We start from the raw sequence: 20897 nt of genomic DNA on the forward strand, positions 1-20897 counted from the left end.
GATTGTTTTAAAACGACAATATTAATGCCCCAAACGCCCTTTACTGCTTACATTGTGGTTGGTTTTTACCGGAGGTCAATAATGGATACCGACTTGTTGTGTCCTATAGTATACATTTTCAAATTTATAGATTTTTTGTTTAAATCGTCATTCTGGGAGTTGAATTATCTAGCAAGGAAAGATAAGGGTTTAAACTGGGGTTGTGGGAATGATATCAACTCCGATGGCAAACTTATTAAACATTTCGAAGTTTTTGAACAAAATAGATAAAAATTTTATTCGAAATTACAGGGGTTAGAGGAGATCCGTTTAGCAGAAAAGAAGCCGATGGAAGGCTGAATGCCCTCCAGTAACATTTGCCTTTAAAAAGCACTAGAACTTTCAATTTCGATTGAACTAGCCCCTTTCTATTCGACGTGGGCGGAAAAGATTTTTCGGACTGCATTTTGAGTGGAAGCAATGTTTTTGTTTATTTCCTTCTGCATTTACGTATTCTTGGCCAAACGTTTCACATAAGTTTTAGACTAATCGAAAAAAATTCGACCTTTTCTGGGCCTCCTTTGTTAGAGGGACAAATTCTTTAATAAGCTTTTGAACATTGGTCCTCTTGGCCCAAAGAAACATGGTCGTAAATTTCAAATTGATTAGGAAAAGTTCTACAGAAATAAGAAATAAAAATGTAAAAATGAATAAAATAGGATATTCTATATCCTATATCTGCCTATATTTAGAATATTGTTCCAAATTCCTTTTTTTCATCATTATTTTTATTTGTCATACTTACATTGTGTCACCTAAATTTATGTGTGGGAGGAATTTTCCACAGGGTGTGAAATTTTCCCAGGGAATAAGCCGGATCCCAAAATCAAAAACGCTGACAGATTTTAATGAAAAGTAAGTCTTTAAAACTTTCAGCTTGTTTCTTTATAAGTAAATAGTCTTAAAGATTTGCCTATTTCTTTCATGTCTTTTATCATTTCTTTTATCACATCTTTCAATATATTTGACTTTAAACTCTGTCTTCTAGTTCATAATCGTCAACACTATATTGCTCCCAAATTTCTTTCTTCGTTTTAAGAATAAAATTATGTAACGAAGTAAAAATTTACCAACTTTAGTGAGCTTAATTTCGCACACAAAATAAATATTTGATTCCCAATCGAAGCCTTATTTTCAGATTTTCAGAGATATCGCACATTATAAGGTCTTTTGCAATACGTAATTATATAAAAGATAAAATAAGCTAACTAAACACATTGAAGAGTGTTGCGTAATATTTACTTGAACTTAGTTCTAAAAACGTTGGAAAACTTACGAAAGGCTAGCTACCAATGCCGTATTCGGGAGAGGAGTTAGAGCATTTGATCCTCCCCCAAGATGTATGTCTGGCTCGTAAAAGCGTAATAAAAATGCATAAAACAAAATTTTTATGCGTTTTTAACCCCCTAACCTCAAAAAAACCTGAATGCGACCCTGCTAGCTACTAATTGATTGTTACAGATCCTTACTTTCTTATACTTGGATACAGACCAGCTGAAAAAGGGTGCCATTTTTGGAGCAGGGTGATAGATATTAGTCCCTCTCCCCCAGTTCCAAATTGAATAAATAAACACCAAAAATTATCTCAAAAGAGGACGGAAAAAATTTCTTGGGTAACCACCCTTTCTCCACCCATATCAGTTCTTCTAGGCTCCGAAGAAAAAATTTGAAATTAAGGTTCATGTCTTTTGGAGTTATGTTACAACATTGGATTTTCTAATGCCTCCTTTTTCAAGATAGATAAATATTTATTCACTCCACGAGCAAAAGTCGCATTTTTATAGTATACCTTAGCGCCAAAAGTATTATCGTTCCTAGTTTAACAAAGAAAAAAGCGAAATCATTAGAAATTTAAATAAGAATTTAAATCCGGAATTTATAGAAATCAGAACTAAAAGGAAATCTTTTTTAGGAATTATTTTACAGGTTAGCTTTAAGGAGATATGCTACATGCTATCCAACTAGATGTTTTATCAACTCGATTTCTAGTCGTGACTGGAGTCAAATTTAAACTTGATATATATCATGACGCAAACTAAAGCCAGATGGTGTAATTTGCCTCAATACAAAAGGAAAATCAGGACTGTGTGTTGGACTATTATGAAATAGCGAAATAGTTAGAAACAACTAAAAATTTCAGAACAGGGAACCTTCTTTATGAAAAATATCTAGAATTTTCAATAGTCTCCATTTTTAATCATGAAATAGCAGTTTCAGAAATGATAGTGGTTACTTGAAATCGATTTTAAATAAAATTTGAATCAGCTGAAATAATTTTTAACCTCTGGAATGAACCAAAATATATCTAAGACTGGATTCGTCAAACTTCAAGCCATTCTAATAAAATTGTAAGAAGTCACTTAAATATAAGACTTCAACTGATTTTGACATGTACATCAATGGCTTAACTAATTTTACTTCCAAGCACGTAAACATACATTTATTTCAAAGAGGGGGGGGATTCAAAAGCTTAAATAATTTGAAATACATACATAATATTTAGAAGCTGGGCTTCATAGCCAGCAGTCCATATCCTTTCGGGTAGCCCGGGCAGGTCATGGATATTTATTTCATTGTAACAACCTGACAACCAGCATACAAAAATATTCAAACGGTCAATTAAGAGGGTAATTCACATTGAGGAATCCAAAGCAAACTAAGAGTATTATAAAAAGAAGAAACGCCAACAACTTAGGACAGAAAATAATTTATTGAATAAATACAATATTAGTAAGTGCATACAGTAATACACATCAAATATTACTGAAACAATCCAAAGGGAGTGCACTTAAGTTTGCTGCATTTTCCAGACTTGAGAGCTGCTACTACATCTGCATAGTCAGGGTCATGTGAATCCTCTTGATCATTAGAAGAGCCTGTAGCATATGGAGATTTTGCATAGCCTGGAGCATAAGGAGAACTGGCATAGCTAGGAGCATAGGGAGCACCGGCATAATTTGGAGTCAATGAAGCCCTGAAATTAGGTGACTTGTCTTTTAAGAACTTCTTATTAGCCAAGTCGATTAAACTAGGAGCAAGGGGTGACATTTTTTTTGACATTTGACCCAGTTCACAGGCAATCCTTTCGAGACAATCCTCGGTGTTAAGCATCGGTAGAATTAAATTACTCAGGCCATTGATCAGTCGAAAGTTGAGCAAAGGAGATGGAATTTGCCGATACGTACGGGCAGAATAGGGTTTTTCATAAGCAGGTTTGTCATACATATCATAAGCAGGTTTCTCATATGTCTCAGCTATGTACGGCTTCTTATGATAAGGTCGTGGATATGGCTTAGGCTTCTTGTTCTTATCCCTATCTTGGTTCAGGGAAGGAAAAATGCTGGGAAAAAAGTTGGCGACTACAACAACAATGACTCGAGTCACAGCAACTACAACGACGACAACAACAGCAACGGCAGCAGGTAATCCAACTAAGAGAAGTGGTAATAAAAGTGGCCATTTCTTTTTCATAAGAGCAAACAGATTTTCGTCTTCTTCCTCGTCTACTTCCTCAACTTCTACGGGAGCAGGTGCTTGTGCAATGAAATATTGAGGCACAAATTGTGGTACACCGTTCATTTGGCCAGCAGCAGATACTTGTGCCTGACTTGCAACCGCTGGTGCAGGAAGTGGCTGTGGCATACTGGGCATGGAAAAACTCATCTTTTGCTAAAAAAAAAAAATAATGTTTATGGTTGGGAAAATGATCAGATACAATAACCCTGGTTTTATCACGAACCTTCCTCACAGCGACTTAGTAAAGAGTTCCGGTTATGCCGCGAAAATTGTTACTACGTAATAAGGGGAGCCAAATCAAGAGCCTCATATGGAACCAGAGCAACAAGACAACCCTGCATTAACGGGAGATATTTTCTAAGATGTGACACTATCTGTTTAAACAGAAGAAACTTGTTATGCGCAAAATATCCGACGGTTTTAGTAATTCGACCGAAAATCGCACAAAATTCGAAACAGGGCAAGTTCAGTTATAAGCTAACATCGTTATCTACTAGTTTCATGTAAATTGATTCTTCTTGTATTTTTTTTCTCCATAAAATTATGCTCAAAGCCAGACAGAATTACAAATATAACATCAATACTTTATCAAACGAACAAAAGAGGATAAACTAATTAAGACTGCCCCATGTAAAAAATGCTAAAAATGTTACGACAAATATTTTCAGATGTTGTAATACAGCATGAACATTGACAGTTGATGGCAATTTATTCTTAATTTAAGACTTTATGCTGAATTTTGTTTGTGCTCCTTGGTTTGCGACTTAAATGCAGCGAAGCACAAGCTTTCCGAACCATTGCAAAAAAATCTGACGGAAGTTCTTGTGACTGACAAATCTAGCTTCAATTTTTGACTGTATTACATTTATGCTTGGGTAAATTCATCCAATTTTTATTACCAAGCCTTTTGAAGGCACAGTAGCCTTTAGAAGGTTTGTGGGTAGGGGGAGGGGGCAGTTGCTAAACTCCTTTTTGTAGAATCTGTCCCTTAAATAAAAAACTTTTATTGGCTCGTAATCTTACTGCCGCATTATGTTTAGTGAAACTGCATTATAGCTCTTAAGCTTATTTGCTTTTACAGAAGATGTTTCTTTTAGTATCCTCAACCTATTACGTCCCTTTAACCCAATTTACTATTTTTATTTCTGTCTTGAATGACAAAAGGCTAACAATTTGCCGCTGATCGACCACCGATCGAAAAAATTTATACCAACAAGCATGAGTACTAACAGATTTGAATCTGTGCAAAGGCTTGTTTGTGATTTTTTTTTGTATATATTATCATCAGAAATGCACATTCGACTGAAAGTTGACTTCAATAAAAAAAAGGAAACAAGGGAAAGAAAATAGAAAAAATGGCAAGTGCAAGAACACAAGGATCTGTAAGAGCTATGTCTTCGTATGAACATATCCAATTAACGGCAAATACACACTTATTGAAACAAAATATGCATTTCGTTCTTTTGTGCATAGTTTTACCGTATCTAAGTTATATAAAACTAAAAAAAATAAAAGCGAAAAATAGATATGTAATTATTTAAATTTTAGAGGCTATCTAAATCTTGTAAATTCCGTTGGGGATACAATGACAGAACCTACTAATTAAACAATGTCTGCATTCTTTTTGTGAAAGGATATCCATGTCGTGGACCGGTCACGAGTTGGACCCATGGGCTTACTATAGACACTGATTCTTGCAATTTACAAGGATACCTTGGTATCTAAATATCAAGGGTTAAACTATACCCTTGGCTAAATTGTTGCGATTAGTATGATGAATGGAGGGGGGGGGCTTAAACTATTTGTAGTGTCAACAAATATTTTTTGTGTCTAAATCCACTAGTGAAACATTAAACATAAATTTCGCCTTAAGGACCTCCTAAGACCAAATATAAACCTTTTTTAATATTATTTCCGTCAAAGGGTCAAACAATCGTATTCCTTAAGCAAATGATCATATATAGCCTAGACGTATAAACAGTAAAAATAAAATTCTAGTTTTAGGGCATTTCACTTTGTTGGAAAGTAGTATACCTAAGTGAATAAAACTCTCAGGAATGTATCCAAGGCTTAGTGATCTCATGGGAAAATATTTTGAAGCAGCTAGAACCACCCCTTCTCTCTCCAAAGGGCACTAACCTTTAACAATCTTTATAAAAAAAGAAATCTTAACAAATAGATCTGCTGAAATGAGGCACAAGAAAGTGTCTTGAGCCTTATAACTTTGCTAAATACCGATTTATAAAGTTTTAAAGATCTGTAAATTTATTTCTCAAATTTAGGAAGGAAGAACTTTGATATCGCTTAAAATTAAACTGAAACAAAAGGAAATGTATTTTCAAAAAATTGAGCCAATAAGAGTTAACTCAGAAGGAAGGTAACAATTTTGTCAGAATTTGGATAGGTCGTGTGCACAATCTTATAAGTTAAATAAATAGGAAAAGAGAGAGCATAGTAACCGGGCAACATATTCCCATGGTTCTTTTTTGGTCGAAAATTCATTCCTGGGTGTTTCATTCATAAAACTCAAGTACTTTTCAAGATAGCAAGAAGTCCCTAAACCAGAATTTTACCAAAACATATAATGCAACTGACTATCAGAATTCTTGTCAAATGTTTTAACGTTCTTGAATGTCTTTTTGGTTAAGGAGGGCAGTCACGAAGTGATTGAACATCTCTCAAATCTCTCAAAAAATTAAGTCTCTATAACTTAAAAACAGACATAAGTATCAATGCACAATTGGGGTCTTGAGAAGGAAGCATGTCAGAAAAACAATTATTACTTAATAATATGCAGACAAGTTGTAGTTATCATATTTTGAAGCCCCTTTCATTATGCTTTACCCCAAACCCCCTGATATGAAAATATAGTCAATTTATATATTTTCCGTGCATTTTGCCATGCATCACTCTTGTATTACATTAATACCCGTAAATTAAATCAACGCTAACGAAATCAAGAAACGGAAAAGCACATTGGGAAATATATGGGAATACATTTACACATGGGGAGGGTTAAGGGTGAAGGTTAAAATGTATTAACTACAATTTTTCTGCATATTATGAAGAGATAATAGTTTCCTTAACATGTTTCCATCTCAGGAGCCCCAATGGTGAATTAATACCCAGCTATGTAATAATTTCCTTACTTTAGAAATTGAAGCATAAAGAATACCCCTTCCAGTGAAAGAACGGGAGTAAATCGTATGAGAAGAAAAATGAATAAGTGTATGACTTACCTTTAATTCAAAGAGGTCTTGATCAAACAACTTATATCAATAGACTGTTCAATCCTCTCAAATATTTCCAATTGAAGTATACTTCCATTCGATTACATAGGGGACATAATTAATTCGATATCCTGCTTATTAACACAATTTGCATTTTCACTGACTTTTAAATATTGATCAGGTCATGAACTAATTTAATCAGCTAATGAAATTGATTTCCTGAACTAGTTTATCTAGCATATATGCTAATACAAAAAAAAGCCCCGTCCAGTTTGGATTGTTTAAAGCAAAAATTAGGTCAAATGACTATCTCAAAAGCAATCCAAAATATGGGTATAAAATTCCATTTTTCTTGGTTTTAGCCTATCCCATTACATTGTTCATACACAAATTACGAAGGAAAAGTTCATTTGTCTAAATAGGAGAGCTAGAGATGAAACCCTTTGAAGCGAGTTTTTGCCATAAAATGATTAACAGCATACTCCGAGTCTATTCAAGTTAGAAACATAAAATTTGATATATCAACATTGGAGCCATGAGCTTCGTTATTGCATACTACCCGAATTACGCATGTGTCGAAGGCATAAGTTGAAAGAGGAGGGGGACCAAAAGCCTTTAAAGAGGACTCTTTTATATAGAGATCTGTATGACACCTCTTAAGTTAGTATATCTCTAGGTGTAATATACTCGTAAATATATATTTACGATGCACCAGATGTACGAACCAAGCTGCCTGTTCACTCCGATCGGTGATATGCAGTTAAACTATTTAAGGTAGAAACCATGAAAATACAAATCCACAAAATAGATTATATTTTTTACAAACTGAACCGCATTGTATATACATGTATATTGAAATTAAACCAATTAGAATCTTTTAGAGTAGTAAATCTTTGCTGTGTGCAAAAAAAAAAAATTGAATTCTGACTTTTTAAGAAACCCAATGTTTTTTATTTTTCTAAAATAATTTTTATTAATCATTAATAATATCATTAATTGATATTATTATTAATATCAATACTATCGTTAATTTTTATTCTAACTTTGATAACGTCTACTTAATGTTTTGGTCATGTTAAAAACTTTTTTTGTATCAACTTTCCATGCCAGACTCCGGTTTATGTCAGCATGATAAGAAAAAGTCAGTGATATAATTGTACTTTAGGTCCTTAGTTTTGACACCGAAAGACATTTCCGTCTCCACGGTATTTTAATCAAGCATACGCATAATTTAGTTCATATAGCTTGAAACGGCCAAAGCATGACCTAGATGGCCCTTACACACACCCTCCTCACACCTAATCGAATTTAAATTATTTGAATTAACGTCATAAATCCTTTCGCCACAAATAAAACAGAAATGAAGAAGCAAAAATCTAGGAAGAAAAAAAATATGTGTACTTGATACTGCATTCTGAAATTTTCTGAAACTATCGCTGGTCCCATTCATGTAATAGTAAACGCATTTTTGAAATTTTGCCACGCGTGGGTCAGCAGACGATCCGAAAACAGATGCTCCAACCAAGGTCAAACTGTCGATTGAAGCCAGGTCACGGACAAAATTGGCCACAGCTGGAATTAGTTGCTTCATTGTAGGCTATAAGTAAAAAAAATCATATAAGTAAATTGATACAATGCCCTTGGTTATCGTAAATTTAAACGTATGTTTACAAATCTTCCCTACATTAGGTCCTTAGAACCAATCTTAGTTATAGGGGTGCATGGTTACAAATTACCCGTAGTATGAAAAAAAGAAGCTAGACCTATTCTCATAATCTTACAGACGATATAATTTGAGCCATTCAGCACTTCTCATATAATTTTTCAACCAAAAATTTTTTATGAAAAATCTGATCAGCTCAAGTTAACGCTAGCTAAATTTCAGTTCCAACAGCATCTCATTGTGAATTGGCCTTTATTTTTGTTGGGAGACCGTTCCACATGACACCTAATTTCATGATGAAGGTTATTTGCTCTGGCTAATATTACCGTTCTAAATGACACCTCATTCCATGATGAAGGTTATTTTGATGATGAAGAAGGTTATTTTATTTTTGATAAATGTTATTGCACACGCTTGCTGGTAATTAGGGTTGGTAGAAAGTCCTAGAAAAAATTTTGCCTTTAGTTCCATTTTTTATAACTTCCATATAATTTTTATTTCAAAATTCTTCATTCCATACAAAAGGGCGATGCGTTAACTAAAAAAAAATAATAATAAAGAAAAATGGGTACAAATTTTCCATAACAATGGGAAAATAACAAAAAAAAACTTTTTTTTTTCACAGATAATAATAATAAAAGCCCGAAAATTTAGGCATCACCTCCCAAAGTTTTTATCAACAAGAAAAAAAAGAGCAAAGTACATGAAGAACAAAAGCTAAGAGCTCATATGGCACTTGTGACGAGGCGAGAAGAGCCAAGAGATCATATGGTATGAGCTCTAACAAAATTCTATGAATCAATAGATTGATTTAAAAAGGAAAATAAGAGGCTTAATGCCGGTTAGGATTTAAAATAAGAGCTCTGAGTCACGATGTCCTTCTAAATATCAAAATTCATTAAGATCCTATCACCCACTCGTAAGTTATAAATACCTATTTTTTCTAATTTTTCCTCTCCCTTTAGCCCCCCAGATGGTCGAATCTGGGAAAACGACTTTATCAAGTCAAATTGTGCAGCTCCCTGACACGCCTACCAATTTTCATCGTCCTAGCACGTCTAGAAGCACCAAACTCGCCTAATCACTGAACCCCTCCCCCCAACTCCCCAAAGAGAGCGAATCCAGTACGATTCTGTCAATCACGTATCAAGGACATTTGTTTATTCTATCCACCAAGCTTCATCCCGATTCCTCCACTCCAAGTGTTTTTCCAAAATTTCCCCCTCCAACTCCCCCAATGTCAAAGGATCTGGTCGGGATTTGAAATAAGAGCTCTGAGACATGAATTCCTTCTAAAAATCAAATTTCATTAAGATCCGATCATCTATTCGTAAGATAAAAATACCCCAATTTTCACGTTTTCCAAAAATTCCGGTTTCCTCCTCCAACTCCCCCCAATGTCACAGGATCTGGTCGGAATTTAAAACTAGAACTTTAAAGTACAAGATCCTTCTAAATATCAAACTTCATTAAGATCTGGTCACCCTTTCGTAAGTTATAAATACCTCAATTTTCAAAATTACCCCCCCCCCCAATTCCACCAAAGAGAGCAGATCCGGTTCGGTTATGTCAGTCACGCATCTTAGATAGGTTTCTACTCTTCCCATCCAGTTTCATCCCGATCTCACCGCTTTAAGTATTTTCTAAGATTTCCGGTCCCCCCAATTGCCCCCCTCCCCTCACGCTTGATCCGGTTGAGATTTAAAATAAGAGATCTGAGTTACGAGGTACTTCTAAATAAGAAGTTTCATGAAGATCCGATCACTCCTTTGTAAGTTAAAAATAAGTCATTTTTTCTTATTTTTCAGAATTAACCACCCCCCCCCCCAATAGAGCGGATCCGTTCCAATTATGTAAATCACGTATGTAAAACTTCTGATTATTTTCACCACCAAGTTTCATCCCGATCCCTCCAATCTAAGCGTTTTCCATGATTTTAGGTTCCCCCACACCAAACTTCCCCCAATGTCACCAGATCCGGTCAGGATTTAAAATAATTGCTTTGAGACACGATATCCTTCTAAATATCAAATTTCATTGAGATCCGATCACCCGTTCGTAAGTTACAAATACCTCATTTTTTCTAATTTTTCAGAATTAACCCCTCCCCCAACTACCCCAAAGAGAGCGGATCCGTTCCGTTTATGTCAATCATGTATCCAGGACTTGTGCTTATTTTTCCCACCAAGTTTCATCCCGATCCCTCCACTCTAAGTGTTTTCTAAGTTTTAGGTTTCCCCCTCCCAACTCCCCCCCCCAATGTCACCAGATCCGGTCGGATTTAAAATAACGCTACGACTTACCAAGAAGTTGTCTCTCCTAATTGAACACAGGCACATAAAAAAGGGAGGCGTAAGACTGTGAGGCTAGGTATTTGCAACCCTCCCCCCGGAAAATTCACCCTGGATAATTTAGGACGTTTCTTAGGATCGAAATTGAAATTTATTTATTTTTTCACATAGGCACTTCATTTGAAAGGGGTGGTCACATAAACTTCGGAGGGGGTTCATTCAATTGCAAATTAAAAATTCTAGTGCCCTTTTTAAGTGTAAAAAGTTATTTGAGGGCAACAAGCCACCCCCACCTCGTTTTTCTCCTGACATATCCTATTAGAATTTTGGTGTAGCTATTTTGTTCAAAATAGTCCAAAGGTCGAATACTATGTCTCTGGATGTGACCTTCCCCTCTCTTCCAGCTCCTGGAACAAGGACTGTAAGCTATGCAAGTTGTCCATTATTTGTTTTTGAACCAGTTGCTATCGAATAATTTGTTACCGACTGCAATGTTTTGAAAAATTGTCTAATTTCAGTTCAATGGTCCTTGTGCTTCAGCAGTCGTTTTTAAAGAATTGAGAAAAAAATTCCAACTTTAGCACAGAGTGAGGTTTTGAGGAGGATTAGCCTTCCTCATATACAGAACAATTTTAGAATCCAAATATTGGAGTGTAAGCCAAACTTTAGACAAGATCTAATTATTTGATCGAAATTTTCGATGAACAGTGTTTTTTTTTTTAAATAAATTCTTAATAAGAGTTTTATTAAAGAAATTCTGGTGGACGAAGATAGATATTATTGTTCATGTGGATGGAAGTTATGGGTGACTTGGTCTTCTACGTGGCTGAAGCCATCACGACCTCCACAATAGTGTTCTCTGCTGTTGAAATACATTGTACACATGTTTAAATACGTTTAAACAATTTATATAGGAAAAGAGTTAAATTACTGCTTAGTTAATTAATACCGTTTAACTGTTTAGTTAAACGAAGCCTTAAAATAAATATCATCCCCGCCCGCATCCAGCCGCAGACATCTCCCCGCAGTACCCTTATCCAGGCTGAAGTCTAAATGAAGAGAGGTGATAGATCAACTCTGATACTCCCCCCCCCCTATACCCTTTCGTATATTTGTCAGAAGGCTCATGGAGAATTAGACAATTTGCAAATTGAAATGCTCTCTTTTAGGGATCTATTTTCTATTTCCTCTTCGGCTTCTCAATTTCGCGTGTGAGAGAATTACCACAGCGGATTTTCCAGGAGAGGAGGATAGCGCCGCCTCTCCAGGATTGTATCATCAAACCCCGAATAATCATGAATTTCATAAGTATCCAACAATTCTTGGGGAATTTGCCAGTTTGGTAGCCCAGTCCCCTCCTGAAATGTATTACCTCCCAAGACAAATTTTCACTTATGGAACTGGCAAAGCCCTTTAAGTTTTTTTTTTTTTTTATTCTACATTAATATACACCCTATTTACATCTTGAACTTTATTTTTTTAAACTTTGCCAGGAAGAAAAAGCATTAAGCAAGGTTTGGATAGGGACGCAGCTTATAGAATCTTTTCGAGCACAGTCCCCACTCAGATCTTTGACTTGAACCGTTGTTGTATATAATAAGTGAGAAAAGAATGTGTGTAAGCGTACAATGTACATAGCAGGCTAGTACAGAAAATGTGCATTAACTGTTTCACTAATGGCTGTATACACAAAAAACATTCGTAGACAACTAGCGTAGGGGTACCCCAATCACCAAGCCCCTAGAACCCAACACTGCTATCCACAAATTTTGGTTAGGATATAACAACCCGGCAGATATTTACACGCATTCAGGGACTCCCCCTCCCTCTATCATGATACCGAAAAGGCGAAATTCTATATTAACGGTACGCTCCCTTAGCAAGACACTATGAGAAGGGTTGCAACCCCTAGTGATTTTTCACTAGTTGCGGTTATTTTTTGTGTTATAGTTGGATCCTTTCCACAATTTATAGTCTTAAAATGTGCCTTTTACTTGGTAGATGAGAAGAAGTATTTGAATAATGTGAAAGAAATACTCCATAAGTTTTTTCTAAGGGAATGGACAAGCTTTAAGTTTTTTTTTTTTTTTTTTTTTTTTTTTTTTTTTTTTTTTTTTTTTTTTTTTTTTTTTTTTTACAGTAGTAGAGTTCAGGCAATCTATATACTGTTCTGAACATTACAAACTTCACCCACAGGGACGGAAACTCATCCCTCTATCACCCTTGTAAAATCTCTGGATCTAGGCGTTTACCCCCCCCCCCCCCGGAAAATAAGACTTTCCAAATCTGATAGTTTTATTTGAGTTTTTTTTATTTCCGTAAGTGGAAGTAACTTGTGCATTATGCGCCGCTCACTCAAGTTCACGCCACGTAAAACTCAAGAACAAACCGGTTCCTTCACTAGTTTCTTTCAGCTTTGCGCGAGACAAGACAAAGAGGAGCGACAGAGTGTATGGGAAATATACAGTTTGGGGTATATATTTGCTCATGAGGGGGGTAATTGAACAGTTTAAAGTCAGAAAACAATTCTCAATCATACTTCATAATATGCAGAATAATCAACACATATTGCATGCAGACCTGCTGTACTTTAACTCCCCCCCCCCTAATGTGCAAAGCTATAGCGCAAATTTGTTTCTAAAGTAACTAAAAAACCAGTTTGTTCTCCAGTTTTACGCAGCGCAAACTTGAGTGAGTGGAGCATAATAAACAAGAACCAAAATTATTTTCCGCTGCAAAAAAAAAAACAAAACAAAAAAAAACAAAAAAAAAAACAACTAAACTCACATAAAATTCTCGAATTTGGAAAGCCTTATTTTACACGGGGGAGGGGGTATTATCTGAGTAGGAGGGGAGTCGCCGGTTGTATTTTCCTGGAGGGGGGTAAACGCCGGCCACCAGCATCTCGATAGTTCACTGGTTGCATGATTTTTTGTATTCCCCAATGGAATTTGTGGTATATCCCATTCTGACTTCAAATATGACAGAAAAGAATTGAGTTAGAAGGGATTCAACTTAGGCATTTTAAGAGACTGTTAGGTTTAATACTCTATTAATAAGAGTAGATTCAGGCCTTGACACTCTTAGGAATAGAAGACTAGTAAAAATGGTTAAGTTTTGGGAAAGAATAACATCATTGCCTGAGGATAGATTAGTTAAGGCAGCATACAGAGAAATGATAAAGGATAATAGAAAAGATTCATGGCCAAATCAAATAAGGAAAGTTTTGAATAGTTGTGGGTTGTCAGGAATTTGGAATCAGGGGATAGTCATAGGAGGAGAAGCAGTATACGTGGCAAAAGATGTAAAAATTGTACTACAAAACAGGAGATCTAGTTGTGGCAGGCAAGTCGGACCGCGGCAGCGTCTCTAGGTGTGTACGTGGAGGTCAAGGAGGTATGGGGAGAAGAACACTATTTTAAAGTGGGACTTTAGGGAATGATATAAGGTGGGTCATTTCAATTGGGGATAATTTATGCATTTCGGTAAAAGAAGGAAGTATCTGGGCAAGTTTAGGTCACAGAGGGGCCCGTTTTTTTGCCCGATGTGCGGAGAAAATGAGGACTTTAAGTACTTCATGTGCAATTGTAAGGGGTTAAAAGGATTTGAGGGTAGAAACTTTTGGGATTGGGGTAAATGGGAAAGATTGGATGGTCGGAATTTTAAAAAGTAAGTGTAAAGTGGATATTAAGAATGTGGGGGTTGGGTACGTGCGTGTAGCCATGCAGCACAGAGAGATTTTTTGGGGGTGGACGATAGGCAGGACAAGATAAGAATGTTAAAAGTTATTTTATATGGAGTGCTTGAAACATTTTTTTTTTCTTTTTTGTAACCATGATCCATGTAGCTTTAGAACATTTAAAATATATTGATCATTTGTGTGACATTTTGTGTAATTATGTGAGTTTTATGGTATTATGTGCCTTTTTGTTTCCTTTTTGCAATTGTTATGCTTTTTTATAGTTATTATTATATACCATGTTATGTGAGTTAGTATCATGTGTTATTATTTTGTATTATTTGTTGTTTTTTGCTATGACTCCTAAGTGGCTTTTGATGCAATAAATGTCTATCTATCTATCTATCTATACTTTTATTACAGTTCGGATACCATAATTAAATGAAAATTTTTTAACTGAGGTACTGTTTTACTGGTGTGTCCGAAGATGCCATCAGATTATCCTAAAAGACTTGGGAATTGTTACACACTTTCTCCAGCAGCAAGAAATAAAAAAAAATAATAAAAAAACCCTTTCACGTGACATTAGTAGCCTACTGGTTGGTTTGCAAGTTGAAGATTGTTCTGTCGGTCAACACACAGCCAAAACTGGTATATTTCCAAAAAAAAAAAAAAAATCAAACTTGATACTTCTTAAAACGGATACAATTTCTAATGACGATTAAAGGTTGCATTTAGAATCTATAAAAAAGAAAAGACAAAAAAATTTCCTCACAGTGGCAAATACAGAATTTTATCAATATGGTAATAACTAATCATGGATCTTTTTAGATCTTCCTGGCTTATGTCAGATTAAATTTGACATTTGTATTTAGATCTAAGTTTACATTATCATAATGAATTTATTGCAAACGTCTGTGAAATTTATGTGACCCAGAAACATAGGCTGGTGTTGTATACTTCGATATTGGATAACAATATCAAGAATATTTTCTCGCATTCTTGTTCTTTTCAAACAGTTCGTGGTAACGAACTGTAGTAAGAAGCGACTCGGCTCAATAGTAACTGAAACTCTAAAATACGGAATTTTGATACCAATAATTACATCAAAAAAATTGTACTTTTATGCTGATTTTAAATATATAAGTTTCATCAAGTTTAGTCTTACCCATCAAAAGTTACGAGCCTGATAAAATTTACATTATTTTAGAAAATAGGGGGCAACACCCCTTAAAAGTGATAAAATCTTAACGAAAATCACACCAGAAAATTCAGCGTATCAGAGAACCAAACTGTAGAAGTTTCAAGCCTCCTATCTACAAAAAAGTGGAATTTTGTATTTTTTGCGAGAAAACAGATCACGGATGCGTGTTTATTTGTTTCTTTTTTTCCAGGGGTGATCGTATCGAACCAGTGGTACTACAATGTCGCGAGAGGGCTCATTCTAACGGAAATTAGAAGTTCTAGAGTCCATTTTAAGTGACAAAAAAATGGAGGGCACCTACACCCCCTCCCACGCTCTTTTTTTCCCAAAGTCACCGGATGAAAATTTTGAGATAGTCATTTTGTTCGGCATAGTCGAAAACCTTAGCTATATCTATGGGGACGACATAATCCCCCGCAGCCCCAGGGGGAGGGGCTACAAGTTACAAACTTTGACCATTGTTTACATAGAGTAATGGTTATTGGGAAGTGTACAGACGTTTTGAGGGGGACTTTTCCGCTTTGAGGGAGGGGGTAACGTAGGAGGATCTTTCCATGGAGGAATTTGTCATTGCACAAGAGAATCTCAATAAAGGAGGCGCAGAATTTCCTAGCATAATAAAAAAAAACAATGAGAAAATAAATAAATAAAAAGTTTTTTTTTCAATTGGAAGTAAGAAGCAGCATTAAAACTTAAAACAAATAGAAATTACTACATGTATAAGGGTGTTCGTCTTCTCCTCAATACCTCGCTCTTTACGCTAAAGTATTTTTCAGTAATTTCAACTATTTATTCTACGGCCTTTGTGATTTAGGGGTCATTCTTAGAGAATTGGGACAAAATTCAAGCTTTAGAGCAGGCACGTACACAGGAATTTTTTCGGGGGGGGGTGGCAAAACCTTCGAAACAGCAGATATAAAGAAGCACTTTTTTAATTTAGAAGCTAAATAAATGCAAAAAGCACGTATATAAGAAAATACAGATTAACTTTAATCTGTAGTATTGTAGCGGACGGGGGAGAAAAAGACTGAAGCCTCAAAAGTACGTTTTAGGCTCAGGTTATGTTCATAGCGATTCAGAACCAGTGATTAATCTATTATATCCCACTGAAATGAAAATTTTAGGGTCAACAGTGCAATATAGGTGCTGTGGGGGGGGGTATTTCTTCTATTGCGAAAACGTCGATTTTAATGAAAAATAATAATTTCCAAAATTGATCCATTGAAAGCTGTACTTTATCCTGAAAAGGGGGGATAAACACCCTAATATCAAGGACAATTCTATTTTGCTGTGGAAAGCAAACTCTCTTTACGAAAAAAAATAACAGCACAATCGCTAATTACTTCAAAGAGGGTAAAAAGTTAGATAGAAAATGAGTTAATAATTTGGCGATGACTTGACCGGATAATTGCATGCTCTAAAATCCATAAAAAGGGCTTCACACCTGTATCTATATTCTTAATAAACGCCCTACTTTTGCCAGAAATCCCAAGAAACAATGGGGAAATTAAACTTTTCACAAAATTTCGGGGTTGGGGCCGGGCCCGAAGGCCCCCCCTTCGTACGTGCCAGCTTTAGAGTAAAGAGCAAGGTATTCAAAAGGGGGTGAACCCAATCATACACTTAATACAAATATATAAGTTTGCTACGTAGGTTAATTCGTAAGTTACGCATATTTATTACTAATGAAAATGTTCGTAAAAAAAAAGTTTTAGTTGCCCTTTTAAGTAACCAAAATTAAAAGGGCAACTAGGACTCCTCTCCCACCCCTTTCTTATCAAAATCTTCCGGTCAAAGCTATGAGAAAAACATTTAGCAAAAAAAAAAACGCAAATTTCGTTTTAATTATTCATGTGCGGTCAGCCAGAATCAAAACATGCATTAATTCAAAAACGTTCAGAAATTAAATAAAAAATAAGTTTTTTTTTACTGCAAGTAAGGAGCGACATTAAAATTTAAAACGAACAGAAATTATTTCGTATATAAAAGGGGTCGTCCCCTCCTCAACGCCTCACTCTTTAAGCTAAAGTTTTTTATTGTTTTAAAAAATAGAGCTGTGAGAAAGAGTCAAACTTTAACGTAAAAAGTGGGGCGTTGACGAGGGGAAAACCCCTTTCATATATCGAATAATTTCTGTTCGTTTTAAGTTTTAATGTCGCTCCTTACTTGCAGTTAAACACACTTGTTTTTTTTTCATTTAATATTTAGTTAGGAGCGTATTGATTCACAATCTTACCTTTAAATTAGTAGCGTCAATTGACGAAAATGTAGAGGGAGAAGGAGTAAAATACATCAGAATCTAAGAGGGCAAATTTGTTGTTCTTATTTCAAAAATTTTCAATTAATTCTCTAAAGAGGGGGAAGGGCAAAAATATAGGACGACAAATGCCCCCCCCCCCAGTTGACACCCCCAGCTTCAAACACATGGAAGAGCTCCTTTGCCTGAAATCAACGCAACGAACCATAAGAAAATCTTTTAGCGTTCATGTAACAAGTCGTTTTCAAAATCAGAAGGAGGGCAAAAAACAAAGGACTACAGATCCCCTCCCCCAGTTGAAGCCCCTGCTTCAAACACAAAGAAGAGCCCCTTTCTCTGAAATCAACGCAACGAGCCCGAAAAAAATCCTTTAGCGTGAAAAATCATATAACAATTCACGACAATCTGTATGCACGAAAACGGACACGTTTTTCAACAAAATACCTTCTCTCACCTAGGCTTACACTTGAACAAGAGCTAAGAGCTCATATGTCACTTGTGACGAGGCCGGACGAGCCAAGAGCTCATATGGTATGAGCTCTAGAAAAATTATACGAATCAATAGATTGATTTAAAAGGAAAATCGGACGCTTAATGCCGGTAAGGATTTAAAATAAGAGCTCTGAGTCACAAGGTCCTTCTAAATATCAAAATTAATTAAGATCCGATCACCAACTCGTAAGTTAAAAATACCTCTTTTTTCTACTTTTTCCTTTCCCTTCAGCCCCCAGATGGTCTAATCGGGGAAAACGAATTTATGAAGTCAATTTGTGCAGCTCCCGGACACGCCTAATTTCCATCGTCCTAACACGTCCAGAAGCACCAAGCTCGTCAAAGCAATGAACCCCACACCCTTAGTCCCCCAAAGAGAGTGGATCCAGTACGGTTACGTCAATCACGTATCTACGACATTTGCATATTCTACCCACCAAGTTTCATCCCGATTTCTCTACTTTAAGCGTTTTCCGAAATTTCAGGTCCCCCCCCCTCCAACTCCCCCCAATGTCAACAGATCTGGTCGGGATTTCAAATAAGAGCTTTGAGACATGAGTTCCTTCTAAATATCAAATTTCATTAAGATCCGGTCACCCGTTCTTAAGTTAAAAATTCCTCAATTTTTTTAATTTTTCCAAGCCAACACCCCTCAGCTCCTCTAAAGTGAACAGATCCGTTCCAATTATGTCAATCACTTATCTATAGCTTTTGCTTATTCTTCCTATCAAGTTTCATCCCGATCTCTCTACTCTAAGCGTCTTCAAAGATTTCTGTTTCCCCCTCCAACTCCCTATGTCCCCGGATCCGATTAAAATTGAAAATGGAGCATCTGAGACATAAGATCCTTCTATATATCAAGTTTCATTAAGATCCGATCACCCATTCGCAAGATAAAGATACCTCAATTTTCACGTTTTCCAAGAATTCCGGTTTCCCCCTCCAACTCCCCCCCCATGTCACTGGATCTGGTTGGTATTTAAAATTAGAGTTTTTTGCAGAAGATCCTACTAGATATCAAATTTCATTAAGATCTGATCACCCGTTCGTAAGTTACAAATACATCATTTTTTCTAATTTTGTCCGAATTACCCCCCCCCCCCCAACTCCACCAGAGAAAGCGGATCTGGTCCGGTTATTTCAATCATGTATCTTGGACTAGTGTTTAATCTTCCCACCAAGTTTCATCCTGATCTCTCCGCTTTAAGCGTTTTCCAAGATTTCCGATTCCCCCTCCCCCCATTACCACTGAATCCAGTCGGGACTTAAAATGAGATATCTTGGCGACGAGGTCCTTCTAAATATAAAATTTCGTTGGGATATTATCACTCCTTCGTAAGTTAAAAATACCTCATTCTTTCTAATTTTTCAGAATTAAGCATAGCCCCCACCCACCCAACTCCCCCCCAAAGAGACCGGTTCCGGTCCGGTTATGTCAGTCACGTATCTTAGACCTGTTTTTATTCTTCCCATCCAGTTCCATCCTAATCTCTCCACTTTAAGTATTTTCTAAGATTTCCGTCCCCCCCCCTAATGACGCAGGATCCGGTTGAGATTTAAAATAAGAGATCTGAGTTACAAGGTCCTTCTAAATATGAGGTATCATGAAGATCCGATCACTCCTTCGCAAGTCAAAAATACGTATTTTTTTCTAATTTTTCAGAATTAACCCCCCCCCCCAGTTCCCCCAAATAGAGCGGATCCGTTACAATTATATCAATCACGTATCTAAGACTTATGCTTTTTTTCCCACCAAGTTTCTTCCCTATCCCTCCACTCTAAGCGTTTTCCATTATTTTAGGTTTCCCCCACCCCAAACTCCCCCAATGTCACCCGATCCAGCCGGGATTTAACATAAGAGCTTTCAGACATGATATCTTTCTAAATATCAAATTTCATTGAGATCTGATCACCCGTTCGTAAGTTAAAAATACCTCATTTTTTCTAATTTTTCAGAATTAACCCCTTCCCCTCCCAACAACCACAAAGAGAGCGGATCCGTTCCGGTTATGTCAATCATGTATCTAGGACTTGTGATTATTTTTCCCACCAAGTTTCATCCCGAACCCTCCACTCTAAGTGTTTTCCAAGATTTTAGGTTTCCTCCTCCCAACTGTCCCCAATGTCACCAGATCCGGTCAGGATTCAAAATAAGAGCTCTGAGACACGATCTCCTTCCAAACATCGAATTTCATTAGGACCTGATCAACCATTCGTAAGTTAAAAATACTTCATTTTTTCCGAATTAACCGGCCCCCACTCCCCCCAGATGGTTAAATCAGGAAAACGACTATTTCTAATTTAATTTGGTCCGGTCCTTGATACGCCTGCCAAATTTCATCGTCCTAGCTTACCTGTAAGTGCCTAAAGTAGCAAAACCGGGACCGAAAGACAGACCGACAGAATTTGCGATTACTATAGTCACTCGGCTAATACCAAGTGCCATAAAACTTCTGACTGTTAAATCTTGGCTTCTCTTATAATTTGTTTCCCAAGCCTAAACAAAATCCTTGAGTATTACGTAAC

At 36.2% G+C, this 20897-nt stretch overlaps 2 protein-coding genes across 6 annotated transcripts in view; both read right to left on the reverse strand.

Annotated features, from left to right (window-relative positions):
• The window catches only part of LOC136034869 (constitutive coactivator of PPAR-gamma-like protein 1), a 125549-nt gene that overhangs the window by 63228 nt on the left and 41424 nt on the right, over window positions 1–20897 (reverse strand). For all 5 annotated transcript variants that reach the window (XM_065716344.1, XM_065716341.1, XM_065716342.1 and 2 more), the window contains exon 7: window positions 8187–8382. In XM_065716344.1, coding sequence (XP_065572416.1) covers window positions 8187–8382 — 196 coding nt within the window. The remainder of the gene's footprint in view (window positions 1–8186; window positions 8383–20897) is intronic.
• On the reverse strand, window positions 2731–6871 carry LOC136034870 (uncharacterized). Its single transcript, XM_065716346.1, has 2 exons — window positions 6795–6871; window positions 2731–3708 (listed from the first exon to the last, which is right to left on the reverse strand). The coding sequence occupies exon 2, from the start codon at window positions 3700–3702 to the stop codon at window positions 2800–2802; it is 903 nt and encodes a 300-aa protein (XP_065572418.1). The 5' UTR covers window positions 3703–3708; window positions 6795–6871; the 3' UTR covers window positions 2731–2799.

The sequence above is a fragment of the Artemia franciscana genome, chromosome 13 (assembly GCF_032884065.1).
Source record: "Artemia franciscana chromosome 13, ASM3288406v1, whole genome shotgun sequence".
NCBI classification, from domain to species: domain Eukaryota; kingdom Metazoa; phylum Arthropoda; class Branchiopoda; order Anostraca; family Artemiidae; genus Artemia; species Artemia franciscana.

Coding starts and splice junctions, on each gene's coding strand:
- LOC136034870 (XM_065716346.1), bottom strand. CDS start 3,702: ATGAGTTTTTCCATGCCCAGTATGCCACAGCCACTTCCTGCACCAGCG.